The following is a 20863-nucleotide window of genomic DNA, read 5'->3' as shown; positions in this document are numbered from 1 at the left end:
TTATCCATCCTCAGGAGCCCTGTTGGAGTAGTGGCTAGGAGATAGGCTGCTAACTGCAAGGTTTGCAATTCCAAACTACCAGCTGCTCTGTAGGAGAAAGGTGGGACTTCCCACTCCCATGAAGAGTTCTAGTTTCTAAAGCTCATAGGGGCAGTTCTGTCCTGTGATAGAGGGTTGCTATGAGTTGATATCCGCTCAATGACAGTAACTTTTGCTTTTTGTTTTCATCCTTCCTCAAAAATGGTTTTCTTTGATTTAGAACATGTCAGGACAGTAATTTTGGCATCCTTGGTGTCAAATTTTGTTGCTTTCAATTGTTCTTTGAGATTGGGGAACATCTGATGGGGCAAATTATGGATTGTAGGGTGACTGAGATAAATATTTCCCACAAAATTCTCCTCGGATAATCCTTGTTCCCTGGTGAGTTGAGCAGATGCATTGTTGTAATGGCAAGCAAGAGCCCTGCGTTAGGCCTTTCCTGGTATTTTTCTCACATGTGCAGGAAAATTTTCTCACATTTTCTTAAATATTTTCCTAAAATGTCCACATGGCCACCTTTTGTCCTTCAAGAAAATCTATCCCGAATACTGCTTTGAAATTAACAGAGAAACAAGCCCCAAACAGTTGCCATAACCTTCTGAACTGAATCCTCTGCCGTGAATTTAAGTAAGTTAGTTTTGAGTGGACCATTTTGAAGTCACTTTAATTAAACTAAGGAAGGCACATTGCTGGACAAATTTGTTGGCAGCAACCCATTTATCAAAGAGACATGTCTAAACACGTTTTGTTTGGGATCAACTTATGCACATATGAGCTGGATCCCTGGCAACAATACATTTAACTTCTTATATGCTGCCTTGTGGCACTGAGAAGGGTTTAAGAACTGTTGCATTTGCTTTTTAAATCATGGGAGACAGGAATAGCGAAAGCTCTGCTTCTGAAACACTTTAACAGTAACAATAAAGCTCCTGATGACTTGGAAGACATGACTCTTATGAAGGAAGAAATGACCTTATGTCCAACCTTGAAGTCATTGCAAATTCCCCCAAGCCAATTTTTACCAAGCTTCACTACACAGGGAGGGTAGGTAGGAAAACAAATGGTACGTATGTCACCTGTTATGAAATGAATTACTATGATATAACTTATATAAGCCAGTTAGTGACTTGCAGAATATATATACATGACTACTTGTATCTATTTATGTTGTTCATGTTATTTGTTTTTGCTTTTATTGCAATTATTTTCATTATTGTTGAAATTATGCTTCAGACAATTCTTAAAATAAGATATTGCCAGTGATCTCTTCTAAAGTAAATTGTTCAAAGCTTGTACATGATAAGTGTAGGTGAACAAAAGAGTAACTGTCTCAGAACTCACAGGGGAAGTGCTACCCTGTTCTACAAGGTTGACACAGCATTGACTCGATGGCAGTGGGATGGCGGGATGGATGGATGGGTTGATGATCCTGTAAAGCCAATGCAATTTTTTCTTTTGGATCTGCCTTCTCTTGTAACTTATCTCAGTGATGAACATACTCTGTCAAAGACTGGATTAATCTGAGTTGTTTATCTTATCCATACTGTTTTATAGTGAACAAGTAATGTTTTGCATGGTGTGGGGTGCAAGCAAACTTTTGGAAACTACTATTCAGAAGTACTAATTTTGTTTTCAGAAAATGTCACGCAGATGACTTAGTTTATTTAAATTCATGCAAATTAATTTTCTTTACCAAATTAATTGGGTTAACATTTTCAGGTTTTTGACGTACTCTCTCCATTTGCTTACCTTGTCATTAGATAAAAATCAAATAAATATATTGTATTAGTAAAATTATCCTACTCACATCCAATGTATTTGTCTATTCCTTTTTTTTTCACCATGAGACTATTGAATGATTAAACTGTACGTTTAGATTCAGTGAGATGCACTGTATTTTTTTTACATCAGTTCTGCATTTGTGTTATAATATGTTTCTCCCTGGGCCTTTCTTTTAAAAAGAAACTGACTTTCTGTCTTTAATGGGAAAACTTTCTTTTAAAAATAAGTGTTCAATAATTTATTGCTTTCAAATTATGGTACTGGTGAAGAATTTTAAGTATACTATTAAAATTCTTTTAATAAACACATCTATCTTGGAAGAATTATAACAAGACTGCTCTTTATAAACAGCATTGGCAAAATTTCATTTGTCCATGTTATTAGGAAGGAAAAATACCTGGAGTCAGCTGTCTGTTCAATTCCAAGTTAGAAACCATTATTATACCATTTCACAGATAAGCAGCCTCAGATTTAACTCCAACAAAACCCTTACTACCATTGGGTTGATTATAACTTTGTGACCTTATAAGACAGGGTGGGACTGTTCTTTTGGGTCTTCAAGGTCATAAATCTTGATAGGAGCAGAAATCCTCATCTTTATCCCCTGACATGGCTGGTATGTTCTGACTGCTAATCCTGTGGCTAACAACCCAACTCATTACCCACTGCCACCAGGTCTCCTAGCATGAGACTAGAGAAGGGAACCAGTAAGTCAGAAATCACCTCGTAGGTTCAGCCATAGTCCATCTGACTCTGGGGAGGACTTTTAAGCTTGATATTTTCCAGTGGAAAATTCATATATGGAAGTGCTGACATCTGCCAGGTAGCAGGGAGCTCCCCTAGAAGCTTGAACCTCCCCCATTTCAACTCATCTGCCATTTTGTTGCACTGTGGTAGCTTGTGTGTTGCTGTGATACTGATGTTATCTATGTAACTATTATTTCAAATACCACGAGGGCCAACCTAAGTGAACAGGTTCAACAGAGCCTCCAGATGACAAAGAAGGAAGAGGCTGCTTATTTCTGAGGAAACAGCCACTGAAAACATGACGAATGGAACTAGATATGAAAACCTCACCAATAGAGCAGCACCCTGTCAATTGTAGAGCCAGAAGATGAACTCTCAGGTCAGGTGGCATTCAAAATATGACTGACGAAGAGCCTTCTTCTCAAACTAGAGTCAACCATAATGATGTGAATCCCTTGGGACCTTCATTTGCTGATAGACAAGACTCACAATAAGAAGAAACAGCCAGAAACATCTACTAATAATTGAAACTTGGGATGTATAAACTATGATTCGAGTAAAATTAAAAGTTGTCAAAAATGAAATAGAGTACATGTCTATCCCTCTCATGGGTATTAGTGAGCTAGAATGGAATAGTATTGGTCAGTATGCCTAAGGAATTCATGTGATTTGTCTTGACGTACACTGCCCTCTGTGATAAGATAGTATCTATCACAATACAAGGAAATGTGCTTAATATACCTATTATTCAAATTTTTGTGCTGATCTCTAAAGTTAGTGATATAAGAAATGGAAGAATTTACCAACACCTTTAATGTTAAATTAGGAAACCCTACTGGTCTAGTGGTTACATATTGGGCTTCTAGTGCAAGATCAGCTGTTTGAAACCACTTGCCACTCCTCAGGAGAAAGAGGGCACTCCTACACCCATGAAGATCTACCATCTTGGAAACTGACTATGAATTGATATAGATGCATAACAGTGAATTTTTTTTACCTGAAATTGAGCAAACTGGCAATCAAGATACATTGATAATAATTGTGGTTTGGAATGCAAAAATTGGACACAAAAGCTGAAAATACATCTTTGGAAAAATAGTCTTGTTGACAGAGATGAAGCTGGAGACCACATGATATAATTTTTCTAGATCAACAACTTATTTACCAAAAAATCAAAAAATATTATTCGCATGGCTTCTACTGGAATACCCAGAAATCGCATGGATAATATCTGTGGAAAGAGACCACAGAAAAGGCCTAATATCAGCTAAAACAATGCCATCAGCCCACTATGAAACAGATAATCAATGGCCCTTATGTGAGTTCCAGTTGAATCAGTTGTGGCATTAAAGAAGGCCACAAAAGCCAACATACAATTTTGTATATGCCATCTGAATTTTGAACACATTTCAGGAACATATTTGGCACACTGAACACTCATGACAGAAGACCTGATAAGCTGTGGAGGACATCAAGAACAGTATACATGAAGAAAGCAAAGGGTCATTAAAAAGACAGGAAAGAAAAAATTCATCAAAGTAGAATTCAGAGACACTCTGAAATTGCTCTTAATTGTAGAACAACTAAAGTAAATGGAAGAAATGATGAAATCAAATTGCTGAACCGAAAATTTCATAGGGCAGCACAAGGAGACAAAATGAAGTATTATAATGAAATGTGTAAAGAGCTATAGTAAAAAAATGGGAAGGATGTGCTTAGCATATTTTAAACTGAAAGAACTGATGAAAATTTAAAGCCTGGGGTTGAAATATTGAAAGAATCTTTGGGCAAAATATTGAACAATGCTGGAAGCATTCAAAAAAGTTAGAAAGACTTCATAGAGTCGCTATTACAAAAATAACTAGTCAACATTCCATTTCAAGAAGTAGTATATGAGCAAGAATTAATGGTACTGAAGAAAGAAGTACAAGATGCACTGAAGATATTATCCAAAAAACAATTGATGGGATACCAATTAAAATGTTTCAATAAGATGATGAACACTCTTTAGTTTGGAAGACAGCTACTTGGTCAACTGACTGGAAGAGATCCATGTTTGTGCCCATTCCAAAGAAAGCTGACCCAACAGAATGCGCAAATTCCAGAACACTATCATTGATATCACATGCAAGTTAAATTGTGCTGAAGATCCTTCAACAATGGTTACAGCAGTACATTGACAGTGGGCTACCAGAAATTCATCCTGGATCCAGAAGAGGCTGGGCCACAAGGGATATCATTGCTGATGACAGATGGATCTTGGTTCACAGCAGAGAAGACCAGAAAGAGGCTTAGTGTGTTAAACTGACTATGCAAAGAATTCGACTTTGTGAATCATGACAGATTATGGACAGCCTTGAGAGGAATCAGCATTTGAAAACACTTATGCTCATGAAGAATCTGTACGTGGATCAAGAGGTCATTTTGCAAAAAAAATGAGAATAGTGCATGGCTTAATGTAGAGAGAGTTAAGCTTTCGGGCTGTGTACTCTCACCAGACATATTCAAGGTTGAACAAATATCCAGAGAAAGTTGAGTCCAGTTATGAAGAAGAGTGCAGCATCAGGATTAGAGGAAGGCTTAATATCAACCTCCAGTTGGTAGTTGGCACAGCTTGCTCACTGAAATTCAGGAGGGCTGGAAAGAAGCACTTGCTGATGAAGATCAAGGAGTACACTCTTCCATATGGATAGCAAATCCTCACAAATCGAGAAAAGATGGAAGTACCCAAGGATTTCTTCTTGTTTAGATCCGCAATCAACACTCGTGGAAGCAGCAGTCGAGAGATCAAAGAGCACACTGCATTAGGTAACGCTGCTGCACAAGACCACTTTAAAGGATTGACAACAAGAATGTGAAGTTAAGGACTAAGATGTGCCTGATGCAAGCCGTGGTATTTTCTATGGCTTCGTATGCATGGGAATGTAGGGTATTGAATAAGGAAGTTCAAAACAAAATGGAGGCATTTGAATTATGGTACTGGTGAAGTACCATTGACTGCCCAAAAAAAGCAACAAATTTGCCTTGGAAAAAATAAAGCCAGAATGCACCTTGGAGGCATGGATAGCAAGACTTTCTCCACATACATTCAACATGTTATTAAGAGAGACTAGTCCCTGGCAAAGGGCATCATGCTTGGACATGGACCAAAAAAAGAGATAGATCCTGAACAAGGTAAATTGGCACCATGGCTTAAAAAATTGGATTAAAAATAGCAAAAGTTAGCTATGACCAGGACTGGGCAGTGTTTCATTTTGAGGTACACACGGCCACTATGAGGTGGAGCTAACTCAATGGCACCTGACATCAACAATATCATCCAACAACAAAAATCACACAGAGATGCTAAATTGTAACACCACAAAATAACAATGTGCCGTTTTCTTTTAGATTTACCCCAAATGAAAAGGCACCTTGCTTATTTGAGACAGGCTATGTGGATTTTTTTTCTTAATAGTAGAGATGAAGGCTTCACCAAAATAACCTTTGCAAAACTATATTAGCATTTTTCCTACAGTCTAATATGAATGTGCCAAGTTTCTATATTCATCTATATAAGTATATGTACATGCAGCATATGAAAATTACTACAGAACCCAAAAGCTGTATTACAATGTATTAAAATGTTAAAAGTATTGAAATGTTAAACCATTGGTTTTTTTATATAGCCTCAATTTTGTCTATTCACAGTTTCTATTTCTTTAACCTTTCCTAAGGAATTATGCTTTCTTTTTTATATCATTTCAAAACACAGTTTTGATGACCTTCTGAAACTCAAATCATTTTCCTGTGAATATTTTTTGAGTTGGAAACAAAAAGAAGTCTAACGAGGCAGATCAGTGTTGTAGGGTGGAGAGGACAAGGTTATCTCAATGAAATTCTCATAAGATAGCCCGAGATATTCTTGAAGAATGAGCATGCTCATTGTCTTGATGGGGGAAAAAAATCCTCAGTGAAAATGTTCTTGCCCTTCTCTCTTGAAAGCATTTTAAATTTTCTTCCTAAAATACCCCTATGATTATCCCTTAGATATCACCCCACACATGTCCCAGAACCTTTGGAGACAGTGTCTGCTTCAGAATTAACTGGCTCCACAATTCTCCTTAGAAATCCCTGATTTCATTAGACATTTTTGGTAAGCAACCTAATGTGATCAAGATACATGTATTAAGAAAGGAACTTGTCCGTAATCATCTCCCCATTGCAGGAACATGCTCAAACACATGTCTTCATTTGGAATGAGTCCATGCGTGTATGGACTGAGACCCTAGTCACCATATGTTCTGACTGTCTCTCACTTATAATAGGAGAGAATGCTTATTTCATAATGTTATCAGACAAATCAAGATTTTCTTTTATATTTATACATCTTCCACCACGTTAATCTCAATATTATTAAGATTTTTAAGTTAATTGTCTCTCTCTCTCTCTTTTTTCTCTTTTAAGGTAACCTTCAAAGCATCAAGACATTCAGTGTCACCAGATTTAAAATATGTTCTTCTGGCATATGATGTAAAACAGGTAAGGGCGTGATCTTCTTTGAGAACACTTTCTTTATGGTGCATTCAGGCATCTTTTCATACTTTTTCTTGGAGGTCCATTTTTCTAGAGGGGTTTGGGATATCCAGTAGATTTATCGTGGCACTGATCGCCAAGATTCCATGAGACAGTCTAGCAATGATGCTCTTTCTGGCTAGCAAGTGACTTGAACAATCTGCCTTGTGTTCGTGCTGATCCAAGTTTATTTCTTTTCAGAGTGTTGCTAGTATTAACTAACTCAACAAATGTTGAAATTTGCAACATGTTGTGGTGTGCACATGAGTTTGCCTTGTATGTATACATCAGAGATGTCCCCACTAGTTGTTCCCAGGACCATAGTGTGTTTCGTGGTGAGGATTGTGGAAAGTGCTCATCAGATTGTGGTCAGTGGGCTATTTAGTGGTATTTGAGCACCATCCTCGCGGTTATAAAACATGCCACAAGTGAATCTGTACTAATAAAGCATCTTACTTGCAATTAGTGCCTTATGATTTCATGTCAGTTCTATCTAAAGCACAATTAGGCGATAAGTGTGGTGGTTGAGTCGTTTATATTTACATATAATCTGAACTGTTCAGGAGCAAATTAAATGTCAGAAAAGCAATTCAGCAGTTTTGTTCTATAAAGGATAAACCATTCAAAAAAGTGTTATAAGCTTTAAACAGGACAATAAAAATTTATGGACTTTAGACAAGAAACCTCACGGAAAGACAGTGAACGTCACAGTTCTAAAGACCTGGGATATGATGGTGTCGGTATCTTTCACGATGCACATGTGCTCTGCGTTTTGAAGCGTTTACATTTTGATGGTTTAAAAGAAATATTTTATGCTGTAAAAAGCCATGTGAAAGGAACTGTTCTGATTTTAAACCTTGGCTTTTTCTCCTCACATTATTATTATTAATCTTTACTCTGTGTCCTTGGTATTCATTGAGATTTGGGACATCACATGTAAATTTAAGAGAAAAATACCACAAAAACTGCATTCAAAATGTGCTGGAAACTCAGCTTGTACACAAGTCTATACAGTAATATTTAATCTAAAGATTTTAAAAGTGAAAAACTGCTATATTAAAGTGATGATGACATTTTTAAAGTAAGTTTCTCTAATTATTGTAATGAAGAATGTGTGGTTTGGGCAGAAGTACAGAAACAGAGATCACTGGAACAGAACAGAGAACCGCAAACACATGCACACGAATGCACCCAATTGATATTGTGATGTTTAGCAAAGAAACAAAAGCGATGGAAGGAATCAAATGTAGTCTTTCAGGCAAATGTTGCTGAAGTAAAGTTGGTTTTCTATCTATTTATTTATTTATTTTTCTCTTTTTACTTTGATGTTTGTTTTTTTAAAAAGCTGCGACCTAACGACTTTGAAGAATTCAAAATGAATATGGGCTTCAATATAAATTTTGAAATCATTGGGAGTTAAGAAAAAATTAAGAATAGATAAAAAAGCATTTATTTGAATTTCATCAATATTATAAATATTGGCCTTGAAAATGCCACATTATGAGAATGAAAAGTCATTTTATAAACTAGGAGAAAACAGTTTTAATTTCTATTGCCGCCTAAGGTCTCCTAGTATCTAGAATACAAAAAGAACTCCTGAAACATAAACCTTTAAAAGAAAAGGAAATAATCCAGTCATGAAATAGGCAAAAAGAGATACTTTACTGTCTATGAAAATAGAAAATAAGTGCCTGGAATACAGTTAAGATAATTAGTCAGGTATATACAATTAAAACCACGATGCAATGTACATTAGAATAGTGGAAAAACCCACAATGCAAAACACATTATAATGCATGAAACAAAGAATAATTAATTAAAAAATCAATGACAACAAATGCTGGGGAACAGGCAGAGAAACTTGATCACTAATCTATTGCTGATGAGAATGTAGACTAATACAGGCACTCTGGAAAAATATTTTACCAGTTTCTTCAAAAACAAACCCACAACTACCATCTGACTCAGTAATTAGACTCCTGGGCATTCATCCCAGAGAAACAAAAATTTCTGTTTACAAAAAAACCTGAATGCAAATATTTACAGCAGCTTGATTTGTAATCGCCCCAAACTGGAAACAACTCAGATGCCCTTCAGTGGCGAGCAGTTAAACACTCCTCTGCTGCTGTACTTCTCAGAAACTAACAATGCACACGCTTTTGACACATGAACGTGGGCTAATCTTCTAAGAATTATGCTAAATGATTAAAGTATTCCTGATGAGCTACATATTGCATGATCCCTCATAGAGGACATTGTTGAAATGACAAAATTATGGGGGGAAATAAGATTAGTAGCCATTGAAGTTTAGGGAAGGAAGTGAAGGTGGCACTATTTTATCAGGTACTATGAGACAGACTTTTGGGGACTGGAATGTTCTATATGTTGACTATATAAATATTACTATCCTGCTTGTTATATTGTACTTCAATTTTGCAATTTCTTATCATTAAGGGAACCCCAGTAAAAAGTACATAGGATCTCCTGGTATTGTTTCTTGTGACTACATGCAAATAACTTATCTTAAAAGAAAATGTTTAATTTAGAAAATTAACTGAAAGACATTTCCTAAAATAAGACTGAAAAAAAATCCAATCTATCCACCTTTATGCATGTGGAATTCATCTATTGTATAGATTATATTTAATCTTTGAGATCTTCTGCCTCAAGTAAGATTTCAGATAGATAGATGAGAGATAGTTTAGTACCAATTTCCATATTTATAGGACTTTATACAGATTCAATATAAATTTTCAAAGATTTGTAGATGGAAATATTTAAATACTTGTTAAAGAGGATGAGTGTTGAGCAAACTAGTGTTGTCGTGCTTATGGATTGGGCTGATGGTGACAAGGTTAGCATGTTGACACCCCCAGAGCCTCCACGGAGAAAGGTGGGGCTTTTTATATGTAACCCACCCCACCCCCCGGAGTTGCAGTTGCAGAAACCCAGAGTCAGCTCTATTCTGTCCCAAAGATTCTCTATGCATAGGAATCAATGGCCATGAGCATTTTTTAGTGTTAGAGACTCCTGCATCCTTGTCCACATGAGACAATATCACTCTAGAACAGTGCTTCTCAACCTTCCTAATACCACAACCCTTTAATGCAGTTCCTCATGTGTGGTGAACCCCCAACCATAAAATGATTTTTGTTGCTACTTCATAACTGTCATTGTGCTACTGTTATGAATTGGGCCACCCCCGTGAAAGGGTCGTTTGGCCCCCAAAGGGGTCATGACCCACTCATTGAGAACTGCTCTAGAAGAACAATGTTTCACAGTAGTTTTAAGGTAAGTTGTTTAACTACCCGTGAGAAATTAAACCATCTTCTGATATACTAGTCTATCCCACATGGCAAAGTGCACGTCCTCCAACCACAGATCGAAGTTTCATTTTCATTTTATTGTTAAATAACAAGATTTGAAGGGTTTGCTGTTGAAGGAAGCATGTGCAATATAAAGTTGAGCGAATGGCTTGGAAGGGCTGGGGCCATATTGGGTCTCCCCTGCATGCCTGTTGCCATGAGGCAAATGTCACGCATGCTTTCACTTTTCTCATCCTATTCTAACATTAATCATACTTTCCCTGACATTCCAATTCTAGGCTGGGGTCTAGAACTTGTTTCCATGGCCACACAGAACTCACAGACCAATTCTAAGGGTCCCTTAGGGGTTCTTACAGGTTCGCACAAGCCTGGATGAATCAACAGTATAAGTGTAGGCATTCGCTCACAGCGGTGTCTCTATTAAAGCAGCAACTACGTCCTCTAATCCTCAGTCTCTCAGTTCCATGGTCTCTTGGCCTCTGCCTCACAGTCTCATAGTCTTGTTGCTGCTCTCCTGCTCTCTCTCCTGGTTTCTTTGCATCAACCAACCTTTGGTCTCAACCTGGCTCTGTCCTATGATCTTCTTGCCACAGCCGTTGGTGTCTCCACCACTTCAAAGTGAGATCTAAAATTGATCCACTGATAGTTCTTCTTCCAATGATCCTGAGATTTTACTCTGTGTTCCTGCTTCTGAGATGGCTTGTTCATACAGAGGAGTGGCTTTGATGGAGCTATGGTTTTTGTCTTTCAGCTGGTTCACCCCATCTGCGAAAATGGAGACTTAATACCACCTAATGCCTTAAAAATGATATTATAGCCACAGGCATAGAATGATAATAGTTCACATAGAGAATTTTGCTATTCTCACTATGTATCCACTCCTCATGTGCTTCATAGCTGGGAAACCCAACAGAAAACAATAAATGACAAAATTGCACTAAGGTGGTAAGGTCAAAATCCTAAGATACAAGGGGAGTGCAGGGATGGGGAGTGGGCAATAGGGGAGCAAATAATGAAGGTGGAGGAGGGAGGGAGCACTAGAACTGATAGTGATTGCACAACTCATTTTAAGGGAGATTTGACAGAGGTGGGGTGTGGGGGATTCTCTAAGATTGATGTTGTGGTAACTACACAATGCCCCTTGATACGTCTGAATGATCGAACGATTGAATTCTTTGATATGTAAATTATGTACCAATAAAACTGCTGGGATATAAAAAAGAATTATGCTACAAGGGACATGTTAATCAACTAGGTCATTAACAGCCATTGAGTCAATTCTGACTCATAGCAACTTTCTATATAATCGAGCACAATATATCAAGAAGCTGTGTGAACATAAATAACAAATACACTTATCTAATTAATTGTCGTTTGCATATTAATGAAATATGCTTTTTATTATGTTATTCACTCATTCAGCTGACCACCCACTAAGAAGACAACTACTGGCTCAACAGTTCATAAGGTGTATGTGTGTGTGTGTGTGTGCGCGCGCGCACATGTGTGTGATGTGTACATAAGATTTAGTCATCCTCTTCAAGATACATAAAGTTAAATAAAAGTAATATAACAAAATAAATTCCATCCACCACAGAGCATTGAATGATATAAGAGTGGTAATATTATATAAAATTTCTAATCAGGATTAATAGGGGTTTTTGAAGGGGGGGGGTAAACACATGCTGGGTTTTTAAGGAAAAATAAGACAAGATAAATAGAACACATTCCTGAATTCCTGGTAGGAAGACAATGTAAAAGGAACTTCATGAAAGAATTATTAAATCTTTGGGAAATAACAGTCAAATTTTACTCAAGAGACCACATCTTGAAAATTTAGAAGGACAAATAAACCTGTACATTTTAGTTGTGTTGTAATTATAAAATAATTTCTATGCTAATTTCTCCTATCTAATTTGCTAGGATAACCATTTTGGACATTGATTTATTTTTCATAAACTAGGTAGTAATTATTAGTTTGGGCATGTGTATGCATAAAACACTCATGAACAGAGATGAGAAAAATAATCATGAAAAGACTTCTCAAATTTAACACTAGAATTATTTTGTGTTTCATTATTTTTATTTCGCCTTTTGTATAAAATTAAGGAAAGAAAAATCACCATGCATTAAATATTTCATTAGTCAGGGTACATTATTCTGATTTCAGAGAGGTAGAAATTTCTGAATTTAGTATTTCTATGGAGTATATCTACAGAAATGGAATTTCATAATGAAATGACATTTTTTTTAATTTTAAATTTGAGATGAAATTATCATATACGGAGGCTTCAAATCATGTGTGGAATAATGGAATTAAAAGACAATGGGATTTTCCCAAAGACATTTACAGGGATTGGGGGTATGATTGGGGAGGGGGAGGGCACCTGGGGAGTCAGTGGTGAAGATGGGACGGGGAGGGAGCACTAGAATGGGCTGTGATTGGATAGCTCAGCTTGGAAGTGATTTAACCATGGGAGGGGAATGTTCTAAAAAAATTGATGTGGGGGTGATATGATTGAACTATTGAATTATGAGACATGGCAATTACTTGCCAATATGACGGTTGAAAAAATAAAAATCTTTACAAGACAAAAAGAAGAGACATTGATTACTTTGAAAGTATTGTATATCCCCTGCCCTCTCGAGTTCCCCAAACTGTGATGGCCATCAAAGAAACTCCAGTACTTGAACAAGGGAAGAGGAGCCAATAAGTGTTTTTCCTCCTAGCTCACTGAACAGCATCCATAATATGTGGGAAGAGCTTCTGGTTGTGCCCAGCTGGCTTATTGTTTTGTCTTAGAGAGTATTTGGCCAGGAGGAATACAAAAATGAAGGGGTGATGAGCTACATTATGTCTGGTTTGATACAATATAGCATCCTCTAGTGAGTTATCCTGCATCCACCCTTTTATTTGATTCAGTTTTCCACATGAAATAAACATCTTTTTTCAAAAGAATAGCTGAATCTCATCTTTCCCTAGGCAAAGATACAAAATCATAGAACAGTATACAAAGCTCTGCCTGCCTCGCCTCTTACCTTACCTCCCAGTACTCCCGCTTTTCTCTGTACTCTGCAGCTTATTGACTTTCCTAAAGTTTCTGAAAGTCCTATGATGCCTCCCACCATGGGGCTTTCCTTGTTCTTCTACTTAAAACCAGCATCCTTTCCTCTGTGATGTTCTTAATATGGATGGCTTTCCGGTGCCTCAGAAGAGAAGTTGGTCAACCTTTCTCCCAGACTTACATCACAAGTAGAGTTGTGTCTAGCACAGTGCCTGGCACAATGTTGCTAAAGGAAAAGCAATATTTAAAGTACTAACACACAACGACATAATCCAAAGTTCCCCTCGAAGGTCAAGACAAAGGAACTGTACTTTATTGGCATCTGATTTATGTATGTCCATGTCTTAATATTTTTGTTATTATATTAAACTTAGTCATATCTATCAATTAAATTATTAGCCTCTCCCAAAGTCAAGAAACTTGCTCCATTTCTTCTGCTTCTAGAGTTTTCTGCGGTGACTAGTACAGGTCCTTGTTTAACGAAATAAAACTATAATTTTCAAACATGACTGCACTTTACCATCAACTCTAGAAAATTCAGAATGGCAAATGTGTATGACTCACCTTGTAAAAATTCTGATTTAATTGATGTAGAGGTCATTTAGACTTTGGAGTTTAACAGCTACCTAGGAGGTGGTAATATGTAGCCAGGTCAGGGTCGAAGATTACTGAATTTATGAAAGTTAGATTTTTTTCCAAACTGTGCTTTATACAATGGATGTATGTATGCATTGTGATAAGAGCTGTATATGAGCCCCCAACAAAATGATTTAAAAAATCTTTCTGAATTTCAGAAACGGAAATATTAAAAGAAAAATTATAGAAATGTTTATATAACTGAATCTACTTTGTGCCAGATTCTTTACTTGTGTGTATGCCTTTAATTCTTTGTTTATTGGTACAATATAATGACCAATGGGATGATCAAATTGGTCTAATGTGACTCAGGACTAAAAACCTTTCCATTAAAAGTAGTGGGTTTCTCTAGGTGTACTCTCAGTAACAAAAGCACCTGGGGATTGGACAGAAATGTGCATCACCAGGCTCTGGCCAAGATCTCCAGGAGGGTTTGGTTCAGGCTGAAGCTTAAGAACCATTGACAGAGAGGGGCTGATTGCTTAACCTCCCAAGGCTCCACTCCAGAGTGCACAGGCTGTCAGAAACTTCCCATGTACATGACAACGATTTAGAGAACATAACATTTAAGAAAGATGATCCTCCATTGACCTCCATGTAGTTGGGTTGTCTGGTGCCTTAAAGTACATTTTGACCACTGGCAACCCCATACACCACAGAACGAAATAGAGCAAGGTCCAGCACCATCCGTACAATTGTTCCATTAGTATTTCCCAGTAATTCGATCCCGAATTTAATGCCAAACTCTCCCATTCTACTTTTGGATACGAAGTCTGGTCTCAGTTTTAAATTCTGATGCTTGTTCCATTATATAAAATTTTAAATGCTTGGAATTTAGAGCAAATGTGTGTATTATTTTTTGGTGTTAGGCCAGGTTGACTAGAGAAACAAAACTAGTAACACTCATATGTGTATAAGAAAGAACTTTACAGAAGACATACATCCCGCGATTGTTGAACTCTTGGTAGGTGTACAAGCATGGTCCTGCTACATCAGTGCCTTAATATTTCAGCAAACCTGTGACTGACATTCTCAGTGATTAGTATTGTAAATTTCCCCCTGATAATTAGCCCCTATTGTTTGTTGAAATAGATTCCATCCATTAAAGGACTGATCCTGTACAAGTCAACAATTCATGCACTGTTATACAGAGCTAGCCAATATTGACCCAATATCCCTCTCTTAATAGGGCTTTAACAAATTAGTACCAGGGGCTAATCAAAGACAATATTAACGGAAAATTGTTATGCCCCGGAGTGGCATAACCTATAACATAAACAACAAAGAACATTTTGAAAGGGATCCCATATATTAACAAGAAGATTTTGAAAGGAAGGCAAAGCCTAATAACAACAATAATAATAATAAAACATAGATCCAGGAATGGGTATGGGCACACACTAAATCCTAGCTCCAATTTACAAATAATTCTTACATCGTGGCCCTGCTCGATACTCATACTCAGGAAGGAAACACAGACGATGTGGGTGCTAGAGCAAAGTGTGCTGAAGAAGTAAGAAATAAAATAAATTTAGAAATAAACTACCGTCCGAGGTTTAAAAGGGTTGTTTCCAAACAAGCAGCCATCAAAGTGAGATGCCAACTAAGTCCACGTGGAGGAAGCACACCAACATCAGTCCCCGATGGACTATAATCCAAAGTCGAAGGAGGGATTCGTATCAGGGCCTACATTGAGAGACTCTGGTGGACAGAAGGCCGTGGATGTCAGGGGAAGCCCAAGATGCATTTGTGGGAATTATATAGGAAACAACCTTTGGTGATCTCCCTCTATCCATAATAGAGGGACAGGAGGAAAGTGTTTACTAAAGAGAGCGCATTAGTGAGATGACTATAGAAGATCAAAAGAATAAACCTGATATGAACAGTTAAAACCTTGTCAGTTGATACCCACGTTAGGCGAGATCTGGTGTTCGACATTCTCTGTATTTTTTTGTTTGTTCCTATTGAAGTTTATATCAGATGTTTTATGTCATTGGGGGGGTCACATTCTTGAATCTGTGTTATAGGTGTTTTGTTTTTCAGTACAGGAACCCCAGGTTTGATTAACTGTAGGGACAGCAAGTAGAATAGGGATTCGATGGGGAGTGTGGGGATGTGGGAGGGTGGTAAAAGGGAAACAGTGTCAAGGAGTTTAGGAATAAAAAGACGGTTTTGAAGTTGACTGTGGTAGCAAGTGTACAATACTGCTTGATGTGCTAGAACTGGGGAATGATATGTATCTGTATTAACTCACAATCACATGATTTTTTGGAAAATAGCTTTATATAAAGAAAAAATTATATATCAAGAAAGCATCACAGCCCCATCTAACTCAATTCCATGGATCCAGGGCTAGTCTGCAAGTCCCTTTTCAGACTCATGCAGCCGCATGCAGTGACAGAGTGCAGAAAGACCACAGGCCAGTGGGTGCAGAGTTTGGTGGATATCAGGTCAGTGGAAACTTCACAGGTTTGACTCCACCCTTAGCCAGGAGTGTCTAATTAACATAAAATTATCTAACTGCCACAAATTTCAACTTACCATATATACTCAAATATAAGCCGACCTGAGTATAAGCCAAAGTACCTAATTATTACCTGGGAAACCAGAAAAAGTGATTGACTCGAGTATAAGCCTAGGGTGAAAAATGCAGAAGCTATTGGTGAGTTTTGATAATCAAAACAAATGAAAATAAAATGACTAAAAATTGAGACATCAGTGGGGTAATGTATTTAAATATTTATTTTTAATTAAAAAACCAAAAACAAAAATAAAAGGACAAGTCATTTAACAGTAAACCAGCACAGTAGGTGAAAATAGGTTCAACACAAAAAATAAGGTCTCAACAATGATACCTTAAGAGTACTATTCCCTGAGCTCAATCAGCAACCAAGCTAAAATGTAAAGAGTTAAAATCCTTCAAAACTGGATCCTCATCATCATCTGTATCCCAATGCAGAGCTTCCGCTGGTGTGAGGTCATCATAGATGCTGTCCTCTCTGAGAACGCCATCATCACCAACACTGCTGTCATTTTCATACAAAGTGCAGTCTTCACGGCCATCCATAGCATTACTAATACTACATTTCCGGAAGGCACGTCGCACCATGTCTTCTGGATGTCTTCCCATGCATCTCAAACCCACTTTGCTATTAACTCTATATCAGACTTCATGAGATTTCCTCCTTTTGTTAGTCGGGCTTGACCAGATGACATCCACTCATGCCACATCCTTTGCACACGGTCTTTAAAAGGCTTATTCAAAGATACACGTTATAGGATGGCTCTGATTGGTTAGATGTGAGTAAACAAACATTCAAAGTCCTGCAGTGTCAGCAGGACTTTGAATGAACAGCGGCGAAACATCAATCACCACGAGATAATGGGCGTTCTACCCGTTACCTCAGGGGGGCCCCAGCGAGATGTTACATCTCCCTGTGGTACCATTAACCCATGTATAAGCCAAACCGCAGTTTTTCAGCACAAAAAATACACGAATATATATGGTAATAATGCTTACATTTCATATTGTGTTATGCTAGTACATTTTTGTAAATTGAATACAATCATGTAACTTTGGCTCATAAAGAAAAACAATTTTCTCCTGTCTGGTCCATAACCATCACAAAGGAAACACTCTAAATTTGTAACAATTTGTGTCAGTTTCTTCTTACTTATGCATGTTCTCAAAGTAGAATAATTCCACATGTATTCCTTCATTTATTTTACACAGAAATAGGCTTGGAGAATATATTCACATGGTTATCACAGTGGCACAGTAGATTGTCCATTGTCATAAGCATATCTGACAAATATTCCACTACTCATGTCAAGATTTATACAGTGAGCCCTGGAAGTGCTACGGGATAAATATTTGACTACTAACCTCAAGTGTTAGCAGTTCAACCCACCTGCCACTCCACAGTAGAAAGTTGAAGCTGGCTGCTCCCATGACGATTTACAAAGCCTCAGGAACCCTGGCTAGCGTTGCCGTGAGTTAGAATTGACTTGATGGCAGCGCAATGTTGATTTGGGTGGAAAAAGAAGATGTCTGAATATTTGACATTGTGTTGTATTCCATCAGGGATTGAACTACGGGACCCCCAACCCCACCCCCAAATCATGTATTAACTTGACTGGGGCATGCATGATACTCAGTGGTTTGGCAGTTATGTAATGATGAGGTCATTCCCCATGATGTGATATGATAATCAGCTCGTCCTTTGCAAAGAGTTCAGGATGGGATGCAATGCCCTCATCTAACCATTGCCCTTACCTGACATATTGTGGATTTACCTGTAATGTAGCCTTTTATCTTAAAGGAGATAAGGGAGAGAGAAGAAGAGCTGAGAGATACAGAGAGATACAGAAAGGAAACTACTGTCACTAAGTGAGAAGGACGAGGAATCAAGCACACATTTGATCTAGGGTCCCTGTACTAGAGACCTCTTAGAACCAGGTGACATAAAAACACCAACACGTTCTCTTATAGTCACCCTCTGAATCCAGATTGTAGCCTCAGAGAATGTGATAAAATAAATGTATGTTTTCAAAGGGCATCTATTTGTGATATTCTGTTGCACTATATAACTAAGATATATAATTTATTTAATCACTCCTATCTCTTCTATTATCTTGTCTCTCCCTTTGCATCAATTTCCAAAAAACGATTGTAAAATGGAACATATATTTGTTGAGTATACAAATCATACCTTATACATGGGAGGTGTTTCCTATAACTTGTAAATGTAAATCTCCCATGGTATTATTAGAGCCATTAGCAGCCTGTGATATAAGGCCTGGAGAATGATGGACATGAACTAATTTGCTCAAGGGCTCACTTCACTTCAGTTGTGGAACTCACATTCAATTCCATCCTTCTAACTCTTATGATCCTGTTCTTTCAGCTATACTTTCATTTTGAGAAAGTCATATGTATTTTACTTTTAGACATCATTCTATAAACTGGCATAACTATTTTCCCACCATTTTGAAAGCATATTGCAAGGACAGTGAATTATTTAATGTGGTTCTTTTAACCCAAATTTCAAATGCCCACCGGACGACCTTTCCCCGCCTGGGTCTGATAAGAAGAGGAAAATAGGATTCACCTCTGAGTGACTGGGAACAGGACTTGCTGGAAGGCCATCCTACAATGTATAAAATGAGCTCCCTGAGAAGAGAGGAGCAGGATGTCATTATCAAAGAGCCAGGAGTGCAGCGCATCCTCTGGACCCGAGATTCCTGCTCAGGGAGCCTCCCAGACCCAAAAGACAGGTATAGCATCAGGGGAACAGCGGCAGAACCAGGAGCCAGAGCAAGGAAGAGAGTGATGGACTGTCCACCACATGGAGCAACTAAAGTTGATGGCTTTTGTGTGGGAACTGGTATGTGGAGTGGGTGCCATTGGGCATTTAATTGGGGAAATTGGGCTTGCTGACCCATAGAAATGGAGCTAGAGACTTTGAGCTGAGGTTTATTGGAGTGGGGTACTTCTGGTCAGCTGGGTTTGCTGACTCCTGGATCTTGAGCTGAAGCTTAGATGCTTCTGGGTTAAAGTTTACAGTGGAATGGTATGCCCCTTTTGGTATTTATTAGTAGACCCAACAAAACTATGTAATGCCATGATAAACAAATCAATCATGGGAATTGGTCACTGGCATTACAGTTAACTTCTTTAATAGAGCTTCTAATCAATGGCTATTAGAAACCAGATAAGCTAGATGAAAAACTCTAAAGAAGACAACACACATGTAAACTGTATTCTAATTGGAAGATATATGAAACTTGTACTGCATATAATAATATACAATACGCAGGTAGCATTTCTTACACATTTCTGGACATTAGTGCTTATGTATTTTATTTGTATGTGTATCATTTAAATTGTTTCCCAATAAAACCTCACATATTACATGAATCATTTTAATGCCAGTAACTAAAAATACTTATAAAGATAAAAAATACATCTCAACTTATTTATAGGATATTTATGGTTAAGAATATCTGGTATTTTGACATTTCCCAGGACTGACTTATTTTTTGTTTTGTTTTGTTACTCTGAATCATGAATGTAAGAGTGAATTTAATCACCAATACCAATTTTACTTTACATATTGTTTCAGTGTACTTGAAGTAATTGGTCCCCTGTTATTTAACGATCAGTCTTAAGACATCTTTAAAATGTCAATGTATTTATATATAAAATTGTGATGACAAATGCAAAGCAAGTAGAATCAATTATTTAAAAATCCTTTTAAATAATTTTCATTTATACTTATATTAGTGTTTGCCTTGAAAAGGCATCTTAAGTTGACAGGCTAATATTTTGCATTGTCAACTTCTTTGTTATTAACTAAAATTTATTGTTGTTTCAGCACACTTAAAAGTGTCTTTTATGCATATTGGGACTCAAATCTGCATGAGAACAAGCTTCTTGAATACAAAAGTAATAATTGAATGAATTGTTTAAGTTGTATCCCAAAGGAAGAACACATCAATTGCAAATATGCTACATCTGCTGTGCTGCTGTTTGCCCTCCAAACTTGAAACTCTCCAAAAGAGCAGTGCTGCTCTTCTGCAGAGGGGGATGCATTTGTTTTAGTTTATGTCTTTCCTAGTCTGGAGTTCTGTAGACAAGGCCCTCTTTCTGACATATATAATCTATTTTAACTAAGAAGTTTTCCCTGCAAAATGAATCCTGCATGCGCAGCT

At 37.4% G+C, this 20863-nt stretch overlaps 1 protein-coding gene across 2 annotated transcripts in view; it reads left to right on the top strand.

Moving 5' to 3' along the window:
* The window catches only part of DPP10 (dipeptidyl peptidase like 10), a 775824-nt gene that overhangs the window by 399435 nt on the left and 355526 nt on the right, over positions 1 to 20863 (top strand). For both annotated transcript variants that reach the window (XM_075529534.1, XM_075529533.1), the window contains exon 5: positions 7015 to 7089. In XM_075529534.1, coding sequence (XP_075385649.1) covers positions 7015 to 7089 — 75 coding nt within the window. The remainder of the gene's footprint in view (positions 1 to 7014; positions 7090 to 20863) is intronic.

The sequence above is a fragment of the Tenrec ecaudatus genome, chromosome 13 (assembly GCF_050624435.1).
Source record: "Tenrec ecaudatus isolate mTenEca1 chromosome 13, mTenEca1.hap1, whole genome shotgun sequence".
NCBI lineage: Eukaryota > Metazoa > Chordata > Mammalia > Afrosoricida > Tenrecidae > Tenrec > Tenrec ecaudatus.
Note: the sequence above shows the minus strand (reverse complement) of the source record. Positions and strands in the feature narration are given on the sequence as shown.